The sequence below is a fragment of the Camelus bactrianus genome, chromosome 15 (assembly GCF_048773025.1).
Source record: "Camelus bactrianus isolate YW-2024 breed Bactrian camel chromosome 15, ASM4877302v1, whole genome shotgun sequence".
Lineage (NCBI taxonomy): Eukaryota > Metazoa > Chordata > Mammalia > Artiodactyla > Camelidae > Camelus > Camelus bactrianus.
In genome coordinates, this window is record NC_133553.1 from 32,059,682 (window position 1) to 32,075,356 (window position 15,675).

At 45.6% G+C, this 15,675-nt stretch overlaps 2 protein-coding genes across 5 annotated transcripts in view; both read right to left on the reverse strand.

Moving 5' to 3' along the window:
* IFT172 (intraflagellar transport 172) overlaps nt 1-9,378 on the reverse strand; it is a 33,610-nt gene extending 24,232 nt beyond the window's left edge. For all 4 annotated transcript variants that reach the window (XM_010948473.3, XM_074341822.1, XM_074341823.1 and 1 more), the window contains exons 1-10: nt 9,181-9,378; nt 6,541-6,684; nt 6,216-6,328; nt 5,728-5,767; nt 5,357-5,422; nt 5,069-5,148; nt 4,763-4,850; nt 1,673-1,887; nt 677-800; nt 170-265 (exon numbers count right to left, since the gene is read on the reverse strand). In XM_010948473.3, the coding sequence (XP_010946775.1) occupies nt 170-265; nt 677-800; nt 1,673-1,887; nt 4,763-4,850; nt 5,069-5,148; nt 5,357-5,422; nt 5,728-5,767; nt 6,216-6,328; nt 6,541-6,684; nt 9,181-9,219 (1,005 nt within the window). In that variant the 5' untranslated portion in view covers nt 9,220-9,378. The remainder of the gene's footprint in view (nt 1-169; nt 266-676; nt 801-1,672; nt 1,888-4,762; nt 4,851-5,068; nt 5,149-5,356; nt 5,423-5,727; nt 5,768-6,215; nt 6,329-6,540; nt 6,685-9,180) is intronic.
* Nucleotides 9,379-11,173: 1,795 nt separating this feature from the next.
* FNDC4 (fibronectin type III domain containing 4) overlaps nt 11,174-15,675 on the reverse strand; it is a 48,454-nt gene continuing 43,952 nt past the window's right edge. The window contains 7 exon segments of the mRNA XM_010948472.3: nt 11,174-11,786; nt 11,976-12,100; nt 12,435-12,524; nt 12,997-13,201; nt 13,446-13,561; nt 13,648-13,732; nt 13,734-13,792. Of these exon segments, the coding sequence (XP_010946774.2) occupies nt 11,751-11,786; nt 11,976-12,100; nt 12,435-12,524; nt 12,997-13,201; nt 13,446-13,561; nt 13,648-13,732; nt 13,734-13,792 (716 nt within the window). The 3' untranslated portion in view covers nt 11,174-11,750.

Sequence of the window (15,675 nt, forward strand, 5' to 3'; positions counted from 1 at the left end):
CAATAAGCTAGAAGAACTATAGCAGGAAAGTTGCCAGAGTTGCCCTGACACGTTCTGTTCCTCAGAATAGCTCTGCCAGAGGTTAAATTTGACACTGTGGCTGTGGCCAGATGGCAGGAAGTATTGCAAGATGGCAAGATCTCGGTGTGGCAGGCTATCAGCTGCTTACCTGGCTAGGTCCCACATATGTCAACTCAAACTTATTCTTGTAAATACTCCTTCGGAGACAGCAGTCAAACTGTTCCACTCCACCACAGAGTGTGCCCTGGAAGGGAAAGGGACAGCATACAGGGAAAGTAACACACAGTATGGAGGCATGCGGAGGGTATTTAGAGACACTCTCAAAACCTAGGTTCTAGAATCTATAGAAGAGCTGGCAGTATGAGGGATGGTTGTTTTTGGAAGTACCAGCAGGGAAAGAGGTGGCAATAGCAGGACTCAAGGGCATCACACAGTGACGAGATGTAAGGGAGAAATCAGCCCTGCCTATAAAACTCTTTTGGCCTCCAACAAGGTATGAATTTCTCTTTCCTGCCTGTAATGTTAGAGTTTTAGGTTGTGGTCGAAAGGGAAGAGGAGATTCTCTAGCGTCAGGAGAGAATGCTTTAGGATAAGGCAGGAATTTTCCTAATTTGAAGAATGTCACCATAGCAGAAAGGGGTTACAAGTAACACACCGCACAGAGTCGTGAGCCATCCCGCTTCCAGGCCAAGGCAGTGACGGTATATAAGTTGGCAATCTCCTTGGGCTTTGCCTCTTCCCAGATGCTTCTCCGAGGGCTCCAGTTTAGCACCCGAAGTCTGAAAATAAGTATGTGGCTTTTAGAAGAGATGGAGGCTGGGTAGAAGAGGAAAAACAGGCTGGTAACTGAGGGACATTAGTCTTGCTACATCAGAGAATAGATGAAATAAAAGAGAACAGATAAGTTAGGGAGTCTAGGATGAGAGAACAAAATGTTCAAAGGAAGTAAGTTGGGAAAATCAAGTCAAAAATAAAAGGGAAGAAGAGTGATAGGAGTGGAGAAAACAAAAGGAGATTGTGGCTGGTTAGAAAAATGAGCTGTTAGCAGTAGAGAAATGTGGAAAAAGAAAAGAGAAATGGCAGGAGTCAGAGAAGAAAGGAAGAGATACATGAAACTGAAGGGGACAGAAAGACAGGACTGAGAAAGCTCGGGTTAAAAAGTGCTCCAAGGAAGTGATGAGACCCTGACACTAGCTGTTTATCCACTGTTCCATCATTTATTCATTCATCCATCAAACATTTGCACAATATTATGTACTAAATACTAACTTAGGCCCTAGAGATTAAAAAAAAATGAATAGACCCTTTTCTCAGGGATTCTTTGATTAAGCCAGATAGATACAAATACCAGAGTATAATATAATGTGATAAAGACTAAGTCAGTAGTCTGAAAAGGGGCAAGGGGAACACAAAGAAAGTGGAGATGAATTCTGCTGTGGAATCCTGGGGAGAGGCACAGAGACACAACAAGAGCACAGTGCATTCTGGAATTGCCTACATGCCAACGGAGGGTGGGAACAGGAAGAGGAAAGTACATGAACTAAAACTTGAGAATCACTTGATTCTGATTCAGTCTCCCACTCTGGGTGAGAATAACTGGGCTAAAGCAAAGAGTGTACAGGGAAAATAGGCAACTGAAAAGAGAACCCACCTGTCATAACTTCCCAGCACAACAGACTGGCCCCCAGGACTTGCTGCAGCTGTGGTGAACTCCCTCTCCTGAGGGTCACGGCTATAATCAAAAGTTTGTAGTACATGGCCTTCCTTCCCATATGCCACAATCCTCCGATCACAGCCTGCAGCCACAATGCTGTTAGCTGCCCAAGCCAAGGCATAGGGTGGACACGGATGGTTAACCAACTTCCCCTAAGACAAAATTAGAGGGTTTCAATCACTCTGACTCTGACTCTGAGGACTCCACCTCAGAAATTTCTCATTCCTAGCATCTGACACACGCACTCTGACTATCCTACTCTGCAGAAATCTTTCTCCCAACATTTTCCCACCCTAACACATCCTAATCTGAAGACTTCACAAATTGTCTTTCTGTTTTACTCTCACACACACATATGTATAACATATACACACAGTTATTGATCCTGGGTTCAAGAGGAAACTTCTTGTGTTTGAAGACCTTTAATATGCTCCCCCAAAGGAAGCTGTCCTACACATTAACCAACACTGTATAGGCCCACAGGGAGCATATGGTTCCTTTATTTTAGGAGGGATGCATTTAATTATTACAAAAGTAACTCTTTTTTTTTAGTGGAACTATATTTTATTTAGTATTTCTTAAAAGTAAAGCATTTAGAACAGTGGCTGACACATAGCAAAAAAAAATATAGGACAATGATGATGAAGATACACAAGTAATTCTTAATGTAAATAATTTTAACAATAGGGAATTAAACAGACTAAAATCTTTAAGAGCTGATTGAAGAATTCAGCAAGGTAGCAGGTTACAAGATTAACGTTCAAAAATCAGTTGCATTTCTTTACACTAATGATGAATCAACAGAAAAAGAAAGTAAAGAAACAATCCCCTTTAAAACAGCACCCAAAGTAATAAAATACCTAGGAGTAAACCTAACCAAGGAGGTGAAAGAATTATATGCAGAAAACTATAAGCCACTGATGAAGGAAATTAAAGAAGACTTTTAAAAATGGAAAGATATTCCATGCTCCTAAATTGGAAGAATCAATATAGTTAAAATGGTCACACTGCCCAAGGCAATCTACAGGTTTAATGCAATCCCTATCAAATTACCCAGGACATATTTCACAGAACTAGAACAAATCATAATAAAATTTATACAGAATCACAAAAGACTAGAATTGCCAAAACATTACTGAAGAAAAAGAAAGAGGCTGGAGGAATAACTCTCCCAGACTTTAGACAATACTACAGAGCTACAGTAATCAAGACAGCATGGTATTGGCACAAAAACAGACATATGGACCAATGGAACAGAATAGAGAGCCCAGAAATCAACCCACAAACTTTTGGTCAACTAATCTTCAACAAAGGAGGCAAGAATATACAATGGAATAAAAACAGTCTCTTCAGCAAATGCTGTTGGGAAAACTGGACAGCAGCATGTAAATCAATGAAGCTAGAACACTCCCTTACATCATACACAAAAATAAACTCAAAATGGATCAAAGACTTAAACATAAGACAAGATACAATAAACCTCCTATTAGAAAATATAGGCAAAACATTACCTGACATACATCTCAAAAATGTTCTCCTAGGACAGTCTACCCAAGCAATAGAAATAAAAGCAGGAATAAACAAATGGGGCCTAATTAAACTTACAAGCTTCTGCACAGCAAAGGAAACCATAAATAAAACAAAACAACAACTTACGGAATGGGAGAAAATTTTTGCAAGTGAAACCAACAAAGGCTTGATCTCCAGAATATATAAGCAGCTCAAAAGACTTAATAAGAAAAAAACAAACCCAATCCAAAAATGGGCAAAAGTCCTAAATAAGCAATTCTCCAAGGAAGAAATACAAATGATCAATACGCACATGAAAAAATGTTCAATATCACTAATTATCAGAGAAATGCAAATCAAAACTACAATGAGGTATCACCTCACACCAGTCAGAATGGCCATCATTCAAAAGTCCACAAATGACAAATGCTGGAGAGGCTGTGGAGAAAAGGGAACCCTCCTACACTGCTGTTGGGAATGCAGTTTGGTACAGCCACTGTGGAAAAGAGTATGGAGATTCCTCAAAAGACTAGGAATAGACTTACCATATGACCCAGGAATCCCGCTCTTGGGCATATATCCAGGAGGAACCCTACTTCAAAATGACACCTGCACCCCAGTGCTCACAGCAGCACTATTTACAATAGCCAAGACATGAAAACAGCCTAAACGTTCATTGACAGATGACTGGATAAAGATGTGGTATATTTATACAATGGAATACTATTCAGCCATAAAAACCAACAGCATAACGCCATTTGCAACAACATGGATGTTCCTGGAGAATGTCATTCTAAGTGAAGTAAGCCAGAAAGAGAAAGAAAAACACCATATGAGATCACTCATATGTGGAATCTAAAAAGAAAAAACAACATAAATACAAAACAGAAACAGACTCATAGACATAGAATACAAACTTGTGGTTGCCAAGGGGGCGGGGGGTGGGAAGGGACAGACTGGGATTTCAAAATGTAGAATAGATAAACAAGATTATACTGTATAGCACAGGGAAATACAAGATCTTGTGGTAGCTCACAGCGAAAAAAAAAAGTGACAATGAATATATGTATGTTTATGTATAACTGAAAAATTGTGCTCTATACTGGAATTTGACACAACATTGTATAATGACTATTACTCAATAAAAAATGTTAAAAATAAAATAAAATAAAATAAAATCTTTAATCCCCCATCTTTTCTCTCTCAAGAATAAACCATTCTTTTTTCTATGAATATATATAAAATATATATTTTATATAAATGAAAAAAATTTTCACTTTTCATTATTCTCAGTCTTTGTTTCCCAGTGCCTCAAGGTCCCTTCCACTTGATTCATGCTTTCCCATAAATATTAGGCTCTGATCCTCTCTGTGGCCCCATCCGTCTCTCTCCCTGAGATCTCACTCCTCTAGCCTCCTCCCCCAGCACTATAATCTAAAGTCCTTAGATGTCCAACCTCCTCTAGGAGAGCTGTTGGGATTTCCTTACCCTCTATCCCAGAGCATACTCTGTTCATACCTGTGACTCTCCAGAGCCTTCATCATCAAAGAAATACCTAACAATGGTGCCATCTGCATGACCAGAGAGAATTCCTTTCCCAGAGCAACTAAAAAAGGGGAAAAGGAGGAAAGGAGAGAAAAACAGGAAGAGATTAGAGCGTTCTGTTTCACCAAGAAAGTCCCCTTTCTCTGTCAAACGCTACCCTACCTGTGGTTCCTGCTACCAGTCCTCCCCATCTATCATACTATGGTCTCCCAGCCCACACTCCCTCATAGCTTTTCCTACCATTTCCAAGCTCTTGGGATACCACTCTTCCTTACTCACTTCGTTGTCAGTGACACCACATAAGAATCTGTCCCATAGATGGTAGATGATTTATTAGTTTTGGTGTTTGCTAAACGAACCTGAAAATGGGAGAATGGACACAAGTCGGGTTAGGCTACTTTCAATTTCACCCAGGTCCTAAGGAAAGACAAAGAAAAAACAAAGACTGGTCCCTATGTAGTCTCCCCCAGAACGCAACTTGACCCTAAGAGAGATTTACCACATTGCTCTTTTTAGAACAATTATCCCCATCCATAACCAATCCTCTGTTTCTCCTCCCTCCTTTACCTTCCCTTCAGCCAGTCCAAAGACAATGATATATTCTGCTGGCCACTGCAAACAGGTAACAGCACTCTGTAAGAAAGAGAGAATGAAAAGGATAAATCTGTCTTTGCATGTTAGCACACTGATAACAACGTGAACCTAAACAGTCTGCCACATGTTACCACCCCAACTGCCTGTAGGGAAGGACAGGACGGGACACGACAGGGCTCTAAAGAGGAAAGCACAGAGGGATTAGCAGCCAGGCAGCACCATTCACAAAGCAGGTAAAGTCAGAGCCAGATGTTAACAAATGCAACTCCTGGTTGTATTTATAAGCAGATATATCGATACATGCTTGTTCTTCCTAAACTCCCATGGACTGGTTTGAGATTTACCGTCTGGATGAACTTGTTACAGATGACTTTCTTGTCACCCCTGCCAAACAAAAGGAGGAAGCATGTTAAAAACCATTTCCATAAGTCACAAATGATGCCACAAAAGATGCTGGAGTGCGGGGAAGGAATTGTAGATACTGTCCCTAGCCCGTTAGTGTTTCCTACCACTCCACAGAAGCCCTTCAAGGAGGCATTAGAAGGAGCCTGATATTTGGAAGAATAACAAAGACACAACATCACTCCGGGCTCCAGAGGATCTCACAGGGTTTCCTTGTAGATCTAAGACTGATTCCTCCAGGGATGGGATTACAGAACATGCGGTGCAGGCAAAGGTAGGGAAGCAATGACAACAGACTCCAGAAGGCCTCTGCCTTCCACGCCCCTACCTGGGGCTCCTCATCCTCTCTGTTCCTCCTCCCCAGTGAGGCATTGCTTCCAGCCTTCTCTTTCTTCTCTAGGCCACCCCATCTCCCAGTCTCTATCCTCACCAGTCTTCTCCAATTTTGTAGACATAGATGATGTTGTCAGTCTGTCCTATGGCAATCTTAGTGGAATCAGGAGAAAAAGCCATGCCTTTCACCATATAGCTCTTCCTGCCATACTAAGAGTCAGAAAGAAAAAAAATTAGGAAAGGAAAGAAAAATAAGCAATGAGTATACTTACAAGGTGTATGTATGACTATAGTGGGCTTGAGGGATTTATACTGAGAAAAGGGCAGGCCATTTCCCATGCCTGTGGCTAGGAAGCTGGTTAGTTTTCCAGGTTTACAAGGCCCCATCAACAGGTTAAAGTACACATGAGTATTCTCTTCACCTTCATGTCAGCTGGTTTGGTGGAGAACTTATCTCTCCGCTCCCCATGTTCATCATACAGCAACACCACTCGGTCCACTGTGCAGACAGCAAATTTGGCATTGTTCTGGGACCATGCCATGCAGGTGACCTTTGCAGCTCCATCCTGCAGAGACAAAGAGGGCAAAAATAAACCCAGGTGCTGGCCTAGAATTCCAAAATCATTTCGAATTCCATTACTTCTAGTGTGACTTTTGTCAATTTTCCTATCAAAGACCTTAAAACAAAGAGATGCCCATGATCCATCCTCTTCTCCGAGGCCATAAAGCCCTAGACTGTGAGAGCAAAGTGCTTCTAGAAACCCATAACGCAAATGCACTAAGAGGTGACATGCTAAATCAACTGTAACAATGTGTCCCTGCAATGGCCTCCTCATCCCCTCATATCCCAGGTCTGCTATTGAAATAAAGGCAATTGGTCTAAGTTTTGGTCCTTAGCCATTCATTCAGTTAATGTTTTTTCAGTACCTTATAGAGCAAGGCATTTGGCCAAGGGATGAGAGACAAAGAGCAAAACATGGTCCCTGCCCACGGATCTAATAAGATGGCACAAAAATGGGAAAAGTCCCATAAGAGAGGCACATACAAAGCACTGTAGTAGTTTAGAAAAGCCTTAGATAATTTTCTGTTTAAATGATCAACATTAAGCTTTTAAGAATGGATACAGTCGAGTGGAGAAATTATCTGTGGTAGAAAGAATGGCACAAACAATGGCAAGTCTTGGTCAATAAACAGTAATTTAATTTAGTTGAAACTGTTTTATAACTAGCAGAATAGACAAGGTAAGGCAAGAAAGAGACTGAGGCCAGTTCAGGAACGGTCTTAGAAGCTAGGCTAACAAGTTTAGGCTTATTTCGTAGGAAAGGAAGAGACAGTGAAAGTTCTGGAATGGGGAGTAAAATAACCAGAGTTGAGACTTAAGATAAACAATATCACTTTGTTTTTGTTTTTTTCCTTAACAATCCACTTCATAGAAGCCCAAGTGAGAGGTGATCAACTCTCAGTGAATTATTCTTGTCATATCTGTCCCTCCCACCACCAGCCCTGGTTGTCTATTGTGGTGTACTAAGGATTTCCCACCTTGAAATAAAGAATTTAGTTTCTGCTCCAGTTGTTTGATTAGTTATTTGGGCTCTAGAGCTCTAACTTAAAACATTGTTACTTTTCACTCCTAACCTACCTATCTCCAAAGTCAGAGGTAAAAAGGCTTTTTTTTTTTTTTACCAATATCCTCAAACCAGAGTCAGAAAATAGCCACACCACCGCCTTTAGACCTCTCCAACTCTTGATTAAATTAGGGTAGAATGGTTGGGGGCTTCTCACCAATTGTTGCTGATCATCTTCCTTCATCGTTTTGCCCAATCCTGGACATTCAGCCCTTTCTTACATCATGACATCATCTTATTTTGAGAGATTGAAGGAGGATTTCATTTCCAATTATTCCATTAGTAATAAAGGAATTTTAAAATCACAGATTCAGGGGATGGCTTACTGAGCAATGAGCACATCTCTTTTTTGTTCTAATTTCCTTCTATCCTCCTAATGCCATATTCTCTGTGAAGCCTTTCTGATTCCCATAATCAATCAATTCTCCTTTCTCCTTGCTAAGTACTTCATATGAATTATCTAATTTTATCTCATAACTGAGGTAGATGCTATTATTATGCATCTTTTACAGATGGGGAAACTGAGGCACGGAAAGGTTAAGTAATTTGCTCAAACTTACATACACAGTTCGTAAATGGCAGAACCAAGATTTAAACCCATGCATGTCTGACTCCATAATCCACAATTCTAATTTCTTTATTATACTGCCTTGGTACACCTTAAACATTCAGTTATGGCTGATACTCTTACTAGCTTTGTATTATTTTGTCCTTTGCATTTTGAATGTCCTTCTCTCGTCTATCAGCTTTCATGCTGCTTTTCAGTTTACAATGTTCTCTTGTGTATACTACCTCCTTTAACTCTTCCCCGCTTAGTCTATGGCTGCGATTATTATTACTCCCATTGTTCAAATGTAGAAGTTTGGATGCGTGCTCAGAAAGACTATGCGATAAGGGCTAAAGTCAGCGGTATCAGGTCATTTACTTAAAGCAGTCGTGGCGCTAGGGCTTGAATTCTGCTCTCCTAACTCCAAAACCCAGCCATTCGTCATCATGTTCCAGGGTTCCTATCCTAGCGCCCATGCCTCTTCAGAATTTGAGATCTTCACCATCAGAACGAGAAGTGTGGTCGTCTGCACTACCTCTGTAGGGCTTGCACCCAAAAGCGCTTATTTAAGTCGGTGTAGACTTGTGCTCGTTGTTTACAAATGCGCCTCCCTCTCTAGTACGAGCCTCTTGAAGGGAAGGGCAATCACTAATTAGAGCCCCAAGACCCGACCTGGTACTGATTAGTTAAAGGGAACATAATGAAAGCTGCGGTGGTTAGCGGCTCATCTCGCCCACTCAACATTCTACCGACAGAGAGGAGTCCAAATCATCGCTACAACCTTCAGTCTTCTGCACACAGTAGGCGCTCAACGTTTTAAAACTTCAGTCCCCCACTTTTCTTGGAACATTAAGGCGAACGGGGGAGGGAAGAGGCGCGCGACTCCTCACCTGAGGGCTCAGCAGGGTCCTCAGGTGCTTCAACTGCATGACGAACACCTGTCTTTCAGATGCCACCAGACAGCAACAACACCCGTGGTTACCTGGACAACCCGCCACGCAGCTGCAGCGACAGCCGCTGACGCCAATGCTACCGGAGCTCAACAAGCGTCGCAAGGTCACCACGTAGCTTCGCGGCGAAGCAAACAGAACGTGCGCAGGCGCCGTGAGATCTAGGGCGGGACCCTGAGAGGGCATGATGAATCCTCTCCTCTACCAATCCCGTCGCGGCATGCAAACCCAAACTCAAGCCACGCCCACAAGCCTCCCGCAACTCCGGTCCTACGTAATCGAAGTCTCTCGCTCTTTGATGTACGTAAGCGTGGTGGAGTGCATGCTTTTAATCCTCACAACCCTGGAAGAAAGCAGGGCAGTTGCTATTATAGGCCTTTTCCAGTTGATGGAATTGAACCGACATAGGTTATATAACTTGCAATGGGATCACAAGGCTGATAATGATAGCTAACAGGGAATACTGAGTATGTGTCTGCCAGGTACAGTACAAAGTGTTGTACATGTATTATCTCATTTAAATCTCAAAACTACCTTTTGAAAGAGATAGCATTCTTAGTCCTATTTTACATAACAGGAGACTCAGGATTAGAGGAGTCTCTTGCCTAAACTAACACAAATGCGTAAAGGACAAAACCGCAACTCAACCTAGAGCTGGTATTTAAACAGCATCTATATTCCTTCTGAATTTCTAGCTCCCTATCTCCCTGCCATGTTACTATATATCCTGTGACACTCCCATCCCCAGAAATGATGATGTGTCCAGAGTCTGAGAGATGAGTGCTTTGGAACCAGTGGCCAGAGAGAAGTAAGTTACCTTACTTCTGAATTGGGTAACGGTGGGTTAAAGACTGCTGCTTAGATCAGGATGCTTTTATGGTCAGGGCAGAGGGCAAACCAGAGCTTGGCTCACCTGATACGTTAAGTCTTGTGATAATGGAGGCTGGAGCTTGGTTAAGTAGAAAAGATACTGACTTCTTGATCTTCATTTGGATTGGGGTCCCCTTCAGAATTATTGGTCTAATTTCTTACAACATAGCAGAGAGATCAAGATGCAGAAAAGGAGAGTTATTTATAAGCCTCCTCTGGAAGGATCATACATTGAGAAGACTGTAACCCTTCAGACAGTGTAGCATATGCTGTCCAGACAGATTCTTGTTTCTGATGCCTTTCCTCCATAGTGGTTGCAAAAGTCAACAAGTATTTCTCTCACTGGCACCAACCCCCCTTGGAACTTAGGAAAAAGTAGAGGACAGTCCCTATCTTCACAGAAACAAGTAGGCTCCAGAGCCCAAATTATAATTCTTTTGACAGAAGAGTTCCAACCCGTTTTATTTCCAGAATCCTCATCAGGATATAGTGGCAGATAGTGAATATAAACTCATTTATACTTTACAATTATTATTGACTTTGACTGAATGAACAGAGAGACAAACAGACAAAAGGGAAAGTAAGGGCAGGGAAGAAGAGGCACAGGAATGCACAGGAAAGGAGCACTTGGCACCCAGGGATCCATTAGTGTAGCTGCTCTTTCATTTGTCCCAAGACACTGTTCAGTCCTTTTCTGAAAATTAGCTCAGGGTTGATGAAGTCAGAGGGATAAATGGTGAGGAGCTGGGCTGCTGATGTGGGCAGTGAAGATAAAAAGGCTACCGACCCTCTCATGTGACATAATCTTAATTTCCACTGGTGCAGGAAGAATTTATATTCTCTTTTTTTCCTTCTCCCCTTTCTCACCCATCAAAGCAAAAGGAACTAGGACTCTAGTTTTCTATGCTCCTTTCTGGCCCTTCTCTACCCATTCCAGGCAAACACCTTAGAATAAGAGTTTGCTCCTGTATAGTTGGTGGTGGTGTGAGGGGCAGTTGTAGTCAAGGGAGAGACAGTGGAGAAATGTCTTCAGCATACTATACGTATACCATAGAGTCAGCTCCAGTTTGTCCAAGAAACTTTATTGGAAAAATGTCCAAGGGGTGAGATCACCAGCAGCTGGAAAGGCTGCCAGGTGAGAGGGGGAGCACCTGAGGCTCCATGGAAGACATTGGAGTAGTGCAGTGCAGCATCTGCCTCCAGGCCCAGACAATTCCTTTTATTTGCTGGGGGAGGGGGAGTACCCACAGAAACACTCCTCTCTGAGACCCAGAGGCAAGATGTAGGGGCAGCTGGGGATGCTGAGAGTCCTGATGCAGGTGAAATGAGGGCCCCATTTGGGACCTAATGGGATAAAGTTAAACAAGTGACTCTCCCCTGGACCTGGGGGATGGAAGGACATATCCCACCTGATGTCCACTCCCCAGGTCCAGGGGCACAGACCCTGACAGACCTACCTTCTGGCCCTGCTCACAGTGCAAAGAGGATGGATACCAGGCCTGAGATTGTGGGAGTGTCATTACCCTCTGGGAGACTGTGGGATCCTTCAGTCTTGGGTAGATCACCATCTTAGGCTCTCCCTGACCCCATTCCCATCCCCAGGTTGTTAGTGCATCTGTCTTCTGGTTCTGTTTCTTCACTCATACGTCGATGGTGTTAATAGATGGTGACTTTTTCTACAAAAAAAAAAAAAAAAAAAAAAAAAAAAGATGGCTTGAGTCTATAATTTCAGGAAGGTGATAGCCTCCTCCATCCAGAATTTCTGTTCTCCCTCTTTCCTGCCCTTCTGTGCCCTTCTCCCTTTTCCTTGCTGCTCCTAGAGGCCAAATCACCCCTCCCTCCCTCCCTCACTGGCCCCACATCACCTGTCTTGTCCCCACTGGCCTCCCCTGAGGACTGTGTTCCGGCCCCTTCCCCTTCTCCTTGGGGTTGTTGTTGGAGTCGTTGTCCTTGATGATGTCATACTGACGGCAGAATAGCCCAATCACAGCTGAAACACAACAGTACAATCCGAGCCTTGATCTTGACCTCCCCACTCACAGCCTCCAAAGGCAGTGAGATACCCATGCAGATTCTAGAAAATCTGCAAAGAAAATCTTTGAATTCCTGGTGCTCATGCACAAGCACCCCCTCTTCATCATCCTCTCTGGGCTCCCAACAGCCTCCTCTCCCTTTCTTCAAACTTTTCCTGCTCATCCCCCTCAACTAAACATCTCCCCAGGCCACTGCTCTCACCCCCTTTTCTTCTGACAACCTTCACCACCTCCCTCTCTCACGGAGCCCCACTCCCTCAATCACTGGCCCCCCACCAGGTGCTTACTCACCAGCCCACATGAGCAACACGACCACAATGATGACCACTTCTCCTGTCTGCAGTGGTCGCTCTCCGTCCAGACCCTCAACTGTGATGTCACCTGAGAAGGAAGGAGACAGACCCCAGGTTATGGAGAGCAGCTAGAGAGCTATGTCTATGCAGACAGTTAAGGATGGAGATGCGGGGAATTAGAGTTACAGTTGACCCATCACAGTGTCGCCCTGGGGTAGCCCCTCTCTGGGAAGCTGTTGGTGGACAAGTGGTTAGAGACCAGAAAGCAGGAGGGCTGCAGGACAGGTACTCACTCATGCAGGCTGCAGCTGCTCTGAACTGAGGCTGTGTAAAAGGAAGCTTAAAAGCCCTTCCTCCAATTTGTTACCAGCCTGTCTATACCCAGTCCCTTGCCAACCTGCTTCCCTTCCTTTCCTGGCAGTACAATGAATTAAATCATCCTTCTATTCATCTAAGCTAGACTGCTTCTTGCTTTGGGGAAGTAAACAAGAGACTAAAGACCAGGTAAATAACCAGAGAATCCAAAGCTTTCGGGAGTGAGGAATAACTGAGACTCTCACCTGGGCTTGAGCTGTTTGAGGGTAGCCGGTCAGAACCCTTGAGAGTTCGGAAGTGCACCCGGGGCCCTGGGGGGCTTTCTCCTCGAAGGCCAATGCTTCTGACCTGCACTGTGTAGTCACTGTCTTCAGCCAGGCCCCAGAGGGCACAGGCCCGAGTGGTGGTGTTTACCTCCCGGATCACACGTTGCCCAGGGCCATTCTGTCGCTGCAGGGAGATGAGAGCAGAGGGCAGTCTTACTCTGGTCCCGGGCCACAAGGCTCAACCCAGGACTCTTGAATATCTAAGCCTTCCAAGGAAGTTGGGTGAAAAGGGCAGCTTGAGCCAGGGAACCCAACTCCCAGATTCTCCCCTGGCTGGGAGGGGAGCGTGGAAGGGGTAGGGGAGGTAACCCGAGGAATGTTCTGAGATCCAAGGACACAAGTTGGGGGAGCAGAAGGGTGATTCATACTTGCTGGGAAATGGAGTAGCCAATGACGATGTTGCCTTCTGGGACGTCCCAGGACACAGTAGCCGAGTTGGCTCTGAGGTGAGTGACTGTCACATTCACAGGAGATGGAGGCCGGTCTGTGGGTGCCAGTGTGTTAACAAGTTAACAGGTTCCACCCACGGACTAGCTCTGGGACAACCCGCTCCTCTCCCCGTTTACTCACCCGCTCGCACAAAGCCCAGGTCACAGCTGACCAGCAGGAGGACCGTGGGGCTTAGATATGGGGAGAGGGGCATCAGTGAAGCCATGGTCCCCACCGAGTCCGCTGGGAGGCACTGAGGCATCCGTTTGACATCCAGGCGGGGCTCCTGGAGGCGGCAGGAGTTGTGGGGGGTCAAGGACTAGCCAGAACGCACTGGTGGTAGGCAGCTCTCCCCCTTGGCCCACAGCAGCCCCAGAGCACCCCCCCTTCCCCATGCCCTCCCCGCCCCCGCAACACCCGGGCGCCCCCAGTGCACGGCTCTGCCCTGCCCACACCCACCTCCGCCAGTCCTCGCGGTCAGGCCTCGGGGGGCTGCTCGGTGCCCAGAGGGCGGCCCATCGCCCAACTCCGTGGCGCTGCCCCTACCCCATCCCGGCGCGGGCCCGGCGAGGCGGGCAGCGCTGGACCGAGCTGCGGGCAGAGGGCGGAGACGTAGCGAGCGCGGGCCGCGGGGCTGCGGAGCCCCCAGAGCTTCCACTGGCCGCACAGTCTGTCCGAGAGCGGGGGGCGGTGCCGGCGCGGTCTGGCGGCTGGCTTAGGTCCCCGGTGCGGGAGGCAGTGCGGCTGCCTCCGACGGCCCCTGCAGCGGGATGTGACCGTCCCGGCGAGCCAGCCGCCGCCTTCTGCAGAGCTGGCCCCACTCGCTCCGCCGCAGCCCGGCCAGGACGTGCCGGCCCGCCCCGCCCCGCTGGGGTTCTCGCCGCCGTCATCACCGCCCCCCCAACCCGGTTCTTTCGGGGCTCCTCCCACGACCCTCCCATTGGCGGCCTCCCGGGTCCCCATCCCTTCCGATCCGGCTCCACCAGCTGAGCCCGGGGGCGGGGTAGGGGCTGGGGGTGGGGGTGGGGGTGGGGCGAGAGGGAATGGGAGAGGCGCAGGTGCGAGGGTCTCGGGCACCTGGGAGGCCCCTCCTACCCCGGATGGAATTATCCAAGTTAGGAAGAGGAATTCCACCTCCGGTGCGGGAGGGGACAGAGTGATTGAGATAATAATTATTTTGACAATTTCCTACTTGTAGACTGCGTCAGCTTTTAAGTGCCTTCCCCATTCATAATCTGATATTGATTCCCTTCATTCTCTTATTCATTCTTTCACTTATTAGGCAAATATTTATTGAGCGTCTTCTATGTGTCTGGCATGTTAACAGCTGGAGATAACGGCGATTATTAAGAGCCCTGGGTTTATAGGGGAAGTTAACAACCACCTTTGTCTTAGCTCTGCGCCTTACTGTGTGGCCTTGGAGGAAAAGGTTAATCTAAGTCTCAGGTTTCCCACCTGTAAATCAGAGCCCCCAAAACCTCACAGGGCTGTTGTGAGGATCAAATGAGACAATGTTGGGGAACGATCTTTATAAATCTTACAACACTGTGTGAATGAAAGATTATTATTAATTCACAGTAATTTGTTAGTTACTTCATTCACTCAATAAACACATAAATCCTTAAGTTTGGCTGAAACCTGGGTGTGAGTCCCAATTCTGTCAGCTGTATGATCTTCAGCAACTGACTTAACTTCTAGACTGAGCTTCAGTTTTATCATCTGAAAAATGAAGGTGTCGATATCATCTTAGTGTTAATGCATCTGATGAAATATTCTATGTGAAAAGTGCATTGCTCAGTGTAAATAAATGTTGGCTAAAGTTGTATTTAGGGCACATGCTTTGGTTTCTAATTCTCATGGCAGTATGTCTATTTCTGTGGCACTTTCTCCTGTAACATCCAGTTCAGTATGTGCACCCCTGGGGCTCTAAAGCTTCTGTTGCCTTTCTTCTGAGAGGAGAGAGTGAAATGGGGTAACTGGGGCAGGGAGGACTGTGTGTGCTGAGCTTGTGATCAAGCCATGGTCCAGGTCTTCTGACCTCTGCTGACCCTGAAGCTCTTGATCTCTGGCCTCCTGATGCATCCTGGTTCCAGAGCACTCATGCCCAGGGATTCTCTTTGCCCTGGGCCTGGGTTTTGTCCTTCCAGGTTCCAGGCTCTCTAGAGAAGA